This window comes from Coregonus lavaretus, assembly GCF_964263955.1.
Source record: "Coregonus lavaretus genome assembly, contig: HAP1_SCAFFOLD_9992, whole genome shotgun sequence".
Classification (NCBI taxonomy): Eukaryota; Metazoa; Chordata; class Actinopteri; order Salmoniformes; family Salmonidae; genus Coregonus; species Coregonus lavaretus.
In genome coordinates this window covers 1-11023 of record NW_028161525.1, presented here as the reverse complement: position 1 = coordinate 11023, position 11023 = coordinate 1, and the positions used below count along the sequence as shown (strand labels likewise).

The following is an 11023-nucleotide window of genomic DNA, read 5'->3' as shown; positions in this document are numbered from 1 at the left end:
GTGTGTGTGTGTGTCCCTCTGTGTGTGTGTGTCCCTCTGTGTGTGTGTGTCCCTCTGTGTGTGTGTCCCTCTGTGTGTGTGTGTGTCCCTCTGTGTGTGTGTTCCTCTGTGTGTGTGTATGTGTGTGTGTGTGTGTGTGTGTCCCTCTGTGTGTGTCCCTCTGTGTGTGTGTCCCTCTGTGTGTGTGTGTGTGCCCTCTGTTTGTGTGTGTGTGTCCCTCTGTGTGTGTCCCTCTGTGTGTGTCCCTCTGTGTGTGTGTCCCTCTGTGTGTGTGTGTGTGTCCCTCTGTTTGTGTGTGTGTGTCCCTCTGTGTGTGTCCTCTGTGTGTGTGTGTGTGTCCCTCTGTGTTGTGTGTGTGTGTGTGTGTGTGTCCCTCTGTGTGTGTCCCTCTGTGTGTGTGTGTGTGTGTCCCTCTGTGTGTGTGTGTGTGTGTGTGTGTGTGTGTGTGTGTGTGTCCCCCTCTGTGTGTGTGTGTGTGTGTGTGTGTGTGTGTGTGTCCCTCTGTGTGTGTCCCTCTGTGTATGTGTCCCTCTGTGTACTCTACTCACCACTGTTGTAGGGCTGCCAGAGCCTGAAGCGGGTTGCGTTGGTCTGGGCCCTGGCAGGTAGAGGGAGGTGGAGGAACAGCGTGTCAGTGGAGGTGGGGAAGTAGAACTCATCCAACAACAACCAACTGATTCCTCCATTCACTGAGTACTGCAGCAGCACCGAGTGGGAACGCTCTGGGACACCTGGGAACAGAGCACAGAGTCAACATGCAGTATAACATATCTACAAAACACAAAGTGCACACACACACAGCATGTTTGAAGTAGTATTGCAGACATACCTGGTATGACAACTGCAAGCAGTTAGAGCCATGATGGAGGTGAAACTGAGACCTACCCTTAGTGATGAACTTGAAGGAGAACTGGATGTAAAGCGTGTTGCTGCAGTCTAGGTCCCTAGACACCAACATACGCAGACCCTCCTACAAAAATCAAGCAAACAGAAAGAGAAATCAAGATAATATAATCGATGAAAAAAGTACACTTTACTGAGTCTGCTGGGCAAATACTGCGTATGTATGTCAAAGCTCTTCTCTGTCATGGCGCCCCATTGGTGAAACCAGCTTCCCCCTGATGCTAGGACAGCAGAGTCCCCTCCCATCTTCAGAATGTATGCACTCTGGATAAGACCGTCTGCTAAATGACTAAAAATGTAAAAATGTTTTTTTTTTTTTACGTCTGAAACCCCGCCTCTTCAAAGAGTATCTTAAATAAGACATCCCAGTCAATCTTTTCTTACTAGCGCTAACTTTGCTAATAACTTATTTATTGAGGGAATTTTTTTTTACTTACTACAACTGTGATATGTGGTTGTCTCACCTAGCTATCTTAAGATGAATGCACTGTAAGTCACTCTGGATAAGAGCGTCTGCTGAATGACTCAAATGGAAATGTCTTCTCCATCCAGGTCTACTCTGGGACCTTAAGAGAGACGTGTCCCTGTTTTTCTGTTTGTTCTTAGGTCCCCATTTATAATAATATAATAATATGCCATTTAGCAGACGCCATTTATCACATAAACCTGAGTGTGTACAGTGTACAGTGTACAGTAGGAATCCTACCCCTTTGAAGATGAGTGCGGTGCCAGATTTGAGGGGCTCCCCGCTGAGCGTCCCCCTCTCGGCCCCGTACACCTCGGGCCACTGCTCCGCCGCCAGGTTCTCGTTGAAGTCTTCCCTCTGGATGGAGGGGAGGGGGGCCAGAGGCACGCAATGGGCCCCGCCATAGCCACGGTCACACCTGATGAGAGAGAGAAGGAAATGTATTTATTTCATCCCAACAACACTTCACCCTTATGAAGCGTACTAACCCGTTGCTGTAACAACACCATAGTCTTGGCTGAGGAAGGCGACTTCAAGAGTCAGCTAACCAGCTTTCAATACTACATCTGCTACATGCATGTTTTTATTATGTTGTATTTGTGAATTGTGTATATGCTCACTTATGAAAGAAGCCTCAGTCTCAATAGGACTCCCTTTGAAAATAAAGGTGAATAAAAATAAATAAAGAAATATATATATATACAGTGGGGAGAACAAGTATTTGATACACTGCCGATTTTGCAGGTTTTCCTACTTACAAAGCATGTAGAGGTCTGTAATTTTTTATCATAGGCACACTTCAACTGTGAGAGACGGAATCTACAACAAAAATCCAGAAAATCACATTGTATGATTTTTAAGTAATTCATTTGCATTTTATTGCATGACATAAGTATTTGATACATCAGAAAAGCAGAACTTAATATTTGGTTCAGAAACTTTTGTTTGCAATACGCTTGACCTCATCTTTACTAGATGTGGTCCTCTGTAGCTCAGCTGGTAGAGCACGGCGCTTGTAACGCCAAGGTAGTGGGTTCGATCCCCAGGACCACCCATACACAAAAAAAAATGTATGCACGCATGACTGTAAGTCGCTTTGGATAAAAGCGTCTGCTAAATGGCATATTATTATTATGCTGTTGTTCTACTAATCTCACTGCAACTCCCCTCCAAGTCTCCGACCACTACTTTGTATCCTTTTCTCTCTCCCTCTCCTCCAACACTACTCACTCTGCCCTTACACAGATGGTAATGCGCCGTCGCAACCTTCGCTCTCTCTCTCCCGCTACTCTCTCCTCTTCCATCCTATCATCTCTTCCCTCTGCTCAATCCTTCTCCCTCCAATCTCCTGATTCTGCCTCCTCAACCCTCCTCTCCTCCCTTTCTGCATCCTTTGACTCTCTATGTCCCCTATCCTCCCGGCCGGCTCGGTCCACCCTTCCAGCTCCGTGGCTTGATGACTCATTGCGAGCTCACAGAACAGAGCTCCGGGCAGCTGAGCGGAAATGGAAGAAAACTAGACTCCCTGCGGACCTGGCATCTTTTCACTCCCTCCTCTCTACATTTTCTTCATCTGTTTCTGCTGCTAAGGCCACGTTCTACCACTCTAAATTCCAAGCATCTGCCTCTAACCCTAGGAAGCTCTTTGCCACATTCTCCTCCCTGCTGAATCCCCCCCCCCCCCCATCCTCCCTCTCTGTGGATGACTTCGTCAACCATTTTGAAAAGAAGGTTGACGACATCCGATCCTCGTTTGTTAAGTCAAATGACACTGCTGGTCCTGCTCACACTGCCCTACCCTATGCTTTGACTTCTTTCTGACCCTCTCTCTCCAGATAAAATCTTGCGACTTGTGACGGCAGGCCGCCCAACAACCTGCCCGCTTGACCCTATCCCCTCCTCTCTTCTCCAGACCATCTCCGGTGACCTTCTCCCTTACCTCACCTCGCTGATCAACTCATCCTTGACCGCTGGCTATGTCCCTTCCGTCTTCAAGAGAGCGAGAGTTGCACCCCTTCTCAAAAAACCAACACTCGATCCCTCTGATGTCAACAACTACAGACCAGTATCCCTTCTTTCTTTTCTCTCCAAAACTATTGAGCGTGCCGTCTTTAGCCAACTCTGTTGCTATCTCTCTCAGAATGACCTTCTTGATCCAAACCAGTCAGGTTTCAAGACTGGTCATTCAACTGAGACTGCTCTTCTCTGTGTCACAGAGGCTCTCCGCACTGCTAAAGCTAACTCTCTCTCCTCTGCTCTTGTCCTTCTAGACCTGTCTGCTGCCTTTGATACTGTGAACCATCAGATCCTCCTCTCCACCCTCTCCGAGCTGGGCATCTCCGGCGCGGCTCACTCTTGGATTGCGTCCTACCTGACCGGTCGCTCCTACCAAGTGGCGTGGCGAGAAGCTGTCTCCGCACCACGTGCTCTCACCACTGGTGTCCCCCAGGGCTCAGTTCTAGGCCCTCTCCTATTCTCGCTATACACCAAGTCACTTGGCTCTGTCATATCCTCACATGGCCTCTCCTATCATTGCTACGCTGACGACACACAACTAATCTTCTCCTTTCCCCCTTCTGATAACCAGGTGGCGAATCGCATCTCTGCATGTCTGGCAGACATATCAGTATGGATGACGGATCACCACCTCAAGCTGAACCTCGGCAAGACGGAGCTGCCCTTCCTCCCGGGGAAGGACTGCCCGTTCCATGATCTCGCCATCACGGTTGACAACTCCGTTGTGTCCTCCTCCCAGAGTGCGAAGAGCCTTGGCGTGACCCTGGACAACACCCTGTCGTTCTCCGCTAACATCAAGGCGGTGACCCGATCCTGTAGGTTCATGCTCTACAACATTCGAAGAGTACGACCCTGCCTTACACAGGAAGCGGCACAGGTCCTAATCCAGGCACTTGTCATCTCCCGTCTGGATTACTGCAACTCGCTGTTGGCTGGGCTCCCTGCCTGTGCCATTAAACCCCTACAACTCATCCAGAATGCCGCAGCCCGTCTGGTGTTCAACCTTCCCAAGTTCTCTCACGTCACCCCGCTCCTCCGCACACTCCACTGGCTTCCAGTTGAAGCTCGCATCTGCTACAAGACCATGGTGGTTGCCTACGGAGCTGTGAGGGGAACGGCACCTCCGTACCTTCAGGCTCTGATCAGTCCCTACACCCAAACGAGGGCATTGCGTTCATCAACCTCTGGCCTGCTGGCTCCCCTACCTCTGCGGAAGCATAGTTCCCGGTCAGCCCAGTCAAAGCTGTTCGCTGCTCTGGCACCCCAATGGTGGAACAAGCTCCCTCACGACGCCAGGACAGCAGAGTCACTCACCACCTTCCGGAGACATTTGAAACCCCACCTCTTTAAGGAATAACTGGGATAGGATAAAGTAATCCTTCCACCCCCCCTTACCCCAACCCCCCCCCCCCCCCCCTACAAAAAAAAAATGTGTAAAGTGGTTATCCCACTGGCTATAATGTGAATGCACCTATTTGTACGTCGCTCTGGATAAGAGCGTCTGCTAAATGACGTAAATGTAAATGTAAATGTATGTATTGAAGTCAAGTGGTTCAACATTCAAATGCATTTTGATTGACCACATAGTACAGCTTGGCAAGGCGACGGTGGAACTCTGGCGCCACCAAGTGGACAATACCTCAGTTCCCTTGTGGCAGTATTGCTACAAGAGATATTTGATATAAAATCAAATGTTATGTCAATAATGTTATCTCCAAATTATTTCCCCCACCCGTATTTGATAGATTATTATTCCAATTTAGCTGTTAATCTGGTTTTAATTCGACAAGGCTTTCTCTCGATTCCGATTGGAGGGCGGATATCCACGTGACTATAAAACCTACCAATTTGTTACATTGTAACAGTCAAAAGTGGCTATTTTCGAGGTTGATCAACTCCCAATCTATGCAACCATTAAAAAAAAACATAATCTTTGATATTTGGTGGACAGTTTACTGCGCTCATTTTGTTGTAACCGTCAATGAATTTGTCGTGTCGGAGAACGGCACATTCCTTCCGAAAGCATTGCGGTATCGCTTCTCGGCCTTTTGGCTAAGATCAAGTGTAGTATTTTTTTATAAAACAAGAAATTTGGAAAAAAATACAATTCGAAATAGATAAGTGGGGCATCACATCTGTTAAACATAGATGGAAAGGGATATACCCTTCTTTGTAAATGTTTTTTTTTGTAGCCTATATATAGGCCTATGTATAACTGTATTCTGTCATGTAAATTGAAATGTAGGCTAAGCCTTTGTAAATATTTGATATACACTGAGGTTTATTCAGAGTTCCATTTGGTATATGTGTATGATTTTATTTCTATAATAGTTTTTATTCCTTTGAAAGATCAGCTTTGGGAGATTGTTAGAGGCAATTGTTTACATGCTTCTCTTGAATGTAGGCCTTTTAGCTGGTCAGGTTCCTCAGAACAGCACTTTTTTTAGGAGTTTTGCTATTTTTATACGGTTAAGGTACTGTTTTTGTAAATCCATGTTATGTACAACGTTATGCACTGAATTTGTACTTGTATTTGAATGTGAAATGAAAATAAAAATTATTTTTCAAAAAAAAAAAAAAAAAAAAAAATCTGTTCTTATCAGTTTAATATCTGATACGTCCCCTATCTGGGGACCATATATTAAATTGATTTTTGGAATAGGGAGATGGAATAGGGGCTTGCTCCGTCCACTCCACGCATCGACCTGGTATTGCAGTACCTCCAGGAACTGTGCACCCCCTGTGATTGTAAAGAAGTACGTAAAGTCAATAGACTGGCTTAGTGTTCTTATATTAGGATCATGATGGAATTACCTTTTTATTTATTTTTATTTTATTTCACCTTTATTTAACCAGGTAAGCCAGTTGAGAACAATTTCTCATTTACAACTGCGACCTGGCCAAGATAAAGCAAAGCAGTGTGATAAAAACAACAACACAGAGTTACATATGGGGTAAAACAAAACATAAAGTCAAAAAATACAACAGAAATATATATACAGTGTGTGCAAATGTAGCAAGTTATGGAGGTAAGGCAATAAATAGGCCATAGTGCAAAATAATTACAATTAGTATTAACACTGGAATGATAGATGTGCAAGAGATGATGTGCAAATAGAGATACTGGGGTGCAAATGAGCAAAATAAATAACAATATGGGGATGAGGTAGTTGGGTGGGCTAATTTCAGATGGGCTGTGTACAGGTTCAGTGATCGGTAAGGTGCTCTGACAACTGATGCTTAAAGTTAGTGAGGGAGATAAGAGTCTCCAGCTTCAGAGATATTTGCAGTTCGTTACAGTCATTGGCAGCAGAGAACTGGAAGGAATGGCGGCCAAAGGAGGTGTTGGCTTTGGGGATGACCAGTGAGATATACCTGCTGGAGCGCATACTACGGGTGAGTGTTGCTATGGTGACCAATGAGCTAAGATAAGGCAGGGATTTGCCTAGCAGTGATTTATAGATGGCCTGGAGCCAGTGGGTTTGGCGACGAATATGTAGTGAGGACCAGCCAACAAGAGCGTACAGGTCACAGTGGTGGGTAGTATATGGGGCTTTGGTGACAAAACGAATGGCACTGTGATAGACTACATCCAATTTGCTGAGTAGAGTGTTGGAGGCTATTTTGTAAATGACATCGCCGAAGTCAAGGATCGGTAGGATAGTCAGTTTACGAGGGCATGTTTGGCAGCATGAGTGAAGGAGGCTTTGTTGCGAAATAGGAAGCAGATTCTAGATTTAACTTTTGATTGGAGATGCTTAATGTGAGTCTGGAAGGAGAGTTTACAGTCTAACCAGACACCTAGGTATTTGTAGTTGTCCACATACTCTAGGTCAGACCCGTCGAGAGCAGTGATTCTAGTCGGGTGGGTGCCAGCAGAGTTCGATTGAAGAGCATGCATTTAGTTTTACTTGTGTTTAAGAGCAGTTTGAGGCTACGGAAGGATTGTTGTATGGCATTGAAGCTCGTTTGGAGGTTTGTTAACACAGTGTCCAATGAAGGGCAAGATGTATTCAAAATGGTGTCGTCTGCGTAAAGGTGGATCTGAGAATCACCAGCAGCAAGAGCGACATCATTGATATACACTGAGGAAAGAGTTTAGTCTGCCAATAAGAATGCGGTGGTTGACAGAGTTGAAAGCCTTGGCCAGGTCGATGAAGACGGCTGCACAGTACTGTCTATTATCGATTGCAGTTATAATATTGTTTAGGGCCTTGAGTGTGGCTGAGGTGCACCCATGACCAGCTCGGAAACCGGATTGCATAGCGGAGAAGATACGGTGTGATTAGAAATGGTCGGTGATCTGTTTGTTAACTTGGCTTTCAAAAACTTTCGAAAGGCAGGGCAGGATGGATATAGGTCTGTAACAGTTTGGATCTAGAGTGTCACCCCCTTTGAAGAGGGGGATGACCGCGGCAGTTTTCCAATCTCTGGGATCTCAGACGTTACGAAAGAGAGGTTGAACAGGCTAGTAAAAGGGGTTGCGACAATTTCGGTGGCTAATTTTAGAAAGAAAGGGTCCAGATTGTCTAGCCCAGATTATTTGTATGGTCCAGATTTTGCAGCTCTTTCAGAACATCAACTGTCTGAATTTGTGTGAAGGAGAAGTGGGGGGGGGGGGGGCATGGGCAAGTTGCAGCGGAGGGTGCAGAGCTGGTGGCCGGGGTAGTGGTAGCCAGGTGGAAAGCATGGCCAGCCGTAGCAAAATGCTTGTTGAAATTCTCGATTATTGTAGATTTATCGGTGGTGATAGTGTTTCCTAGCCTCAGTGCAGTAAGGCTGCTGGGAGGAGGTGCTCTTATTCTCTATGGACTTTACAGTGTCCCAAAACGTTTTGGAGTTAGTGCTACAGGATGCAAATTTCTGTTTGAAAAAGCTAGCCTTTGCTTTCCTAATTGCTTGTGTATATTGGTTCCTAACTTCCCTGAAACAAGGGCTATTCAATGCTAATGCAGTACGCCACAGGATGTTTTTGTGCTGGTCAATGGCAGTCAAGTCTGAGGAGAACCAGGGGCTATATCTGTTCTTAGTTCTGCATTTTTTGAATGGAGCATGCTTATTTACGATTGAGAGGAAAGCACTTTTAAAGAACAACCAGGCATCCTCTACTGACGGAATGAGATCGATATCCATCCAGGATACCTGGATACCAAAAATCCAGAAAATCACATTGTATGATTTTTAAGTAATTAATTTGCATTTTATTGCATGACATAAGTATTTGATACATCAGAAAAGCAGAACTTAATATTTGGTACAGAAACCTTTGTTTGCAATTACAGAGATCATGTGTTTCCTGTAGGTCTTGACCAGGTTTGCACACACTGCAGCAGGGATTTTTGTCCCACTCCTCCATACAGACCTTCTCCAGATCCTTCAGGTTTCGGGGCTGTCGCTGGGCAAAACGGACTTTCAGCTCCCTCCAAAGATGTTCTATTGGGTTCAGGTCTGGAGACTGGCTAGGCCACTCCAGGACCTTGAGATGCTTCTTACGGAGCCACTCCTTAGTTGCCCTGGCTTTGTGTTTTGGGTCGTTGTCATGCTGGAAGACCCAGCCATGACCCATCTTCAATGCTCTTACTGAGGGAAGGAGGTTGTTGGCCAAGATCTCGCGATACATGGCCCCATCCATCCTCCCCTCAATACGGTGCAGTCGTCCTGTCCCCTTTGCAGAAAAGCATCCCCAAAGAATGATGTTTCCACCTCCATGCTTCACGGTTGAGATGGTGTTATTGGGGTTGTACTCATCCTTCTTCTTCCTCCAAACACGGCGAGTGGAGTTTAGACCAAAAAGCTCTATTTCTGTCTCATCAGACCACATGACCTTCTCCCATTCCTCCTCTGGATCATCCAGATGGTCATTGGCAAACTTCAGACGGGCCTGGACATGCGCTGGCTTGAGCAAGGGGACCTTGCGTGCACTGCAGGATTTTAATCCATGACGGCGTAGTGTGTTACTAATGGTTTTCTTTGAGACTGTGGTCCCAGCTCTCTTCAGGTCATTGACCAGGTCCTGCCGTGTAGTTCTGGGCTGATCCCTCACCTTCCTCATGATCATTGATGCCCCACGAGGTGAGATCTTGCATGGAGCCCCAGACCGAGGGTGATTGACCGTCATCTTGAACTTCTTCCATTTTCTAATAATTGCGCCAACAGTTGTTGCCTTCTCACCAAGCTGCTTGCCTAATGTCCTGTAGCCCATCCCAGCCTTGTGCAGGCCTACAATTTTATCCCTGATGTTCGTACACAGCTCTCTGGTCTTGGCCATTGTGGAGAGGTTGGAGTCTGTTTGATTGAGTGTGTGGACAGGTGTCTTTTATACAGGTAACAAGTTCAAACAGGTGCAGTTAATACAAGTAATCAGTGGAGAACAGGAGGGCTTCTTAAAGAAAATTTAACAGGTCTGTGAGAGCCAGAATTCTTACTGGTTGGTAGGTCATCAAATACTTATGTCATGCAATAAAATGCAAATTAATTACTTAAAAATCATACAATGTGATTTTCTGGATTTTTGTTTTACATTCCGTCTCTCACAGTTGAAGTGTACCTATGATACAAATTACAGACTTCTACATGCTTTGTAAGTAGGAAAACCTGCAAAATCGGCAGTGTATCAAATACTTGTTCTCCCCACTGTATATATATATAGTGCCTTATAATGCTTTATAGTGCCTTATAATTACTCAATAATTACTCAGTATGTGTGTTTGATGCTGTTTTTTTTACTTGATTTATTTTAGATGGAGAACACATACTCTTATATAGAAATGTCCTGGGAAAGAGTTGAAATAGAGACTGGAACTGACTGGAACTGTGAGAGTATGTGTGTGATGCTAGCGTTGATGTGTGTGTGTGTCTGTGTAACTCACACACAGCGTCCGTTGTCACAGAGTCCGTGTCCAGAGCACATCCAGGGGCAGCCAGGGGCCAGCAGCACGTTGTCCAAGGCCCAGCCATCAGCGCCGGGGATGAAGTGTGGCTGGATCCACCTGAACCGTGTCCTGGGAGAACTGGAAACATTGCATTGGAAGGTGAGGCACGACAACACTCTCTCCATGATAAAAAAAATAATAATAATAATATTGGGTGGTTGTCCCAATTTGTAAGTCGATCTGGATAAGAGCGTCTGCAAAATGACTAAAATGTAAATGTTTAAATGTTTATTATATCTCGAGTTTAAAAACAGGATGTGACGTTTTGGTCTAAACAAGGAAACACAGACTGGATCTGGAAACAATTCACATCACAAGGCAACACACACGCACTTGGCAGCGCTGGGCAGATACACCGTAACCCTCCTCCAACGGTTGTACTGTGTAGCGGTGTAGACAGAGCTCATGGTGTATCCGGCACAGCCGATGGCAGGTGGAACACACTCTGGGGTGAGCAGGGCCCAGTGGCGCCCGCAGTCTGTAGGGGTGGTAACATTTTGTATTCACTTTCATAAATAAACATTAGCGAACCATTTATAAACTATTCACGAATAAGTATTTCATTATTGTAAACATTTCTAACCATTTCTAAGCATTACTACCATTTATAACTATTCACGAAGCATTTATACATATTTATAAACATGTGTAACGATTGATGGTGTCGCTTTCTTTGATGCATACACATATAACGCATTCTAATACA

General features: G+C 45.4%; 1 protein-coding gene across 1 annotated transcript; it reads right to left on the bottom strand.

Moving 5' to 3' along the window:
• Nucleotides 1-548: 548 nt before the first annotated feature.
• Nucleotides 549-10795, bottom strand: LOC311120460 (reelin-like; the record flags this gene model as incomplete). The annotated part of the gene is made up of 5 exons (XM_084195050.1): nt 549-731; nt 886-970; nt 1610-1787; nt 10255-10395; nt 10651-10795. Coding segments are annotated over 5 exons (732 nt in total), but the record flags the coding sequence as incomplete, so codon positions are not given.
• Nucleotides 10796-11023: the final 228 nt, after the last annotated feature.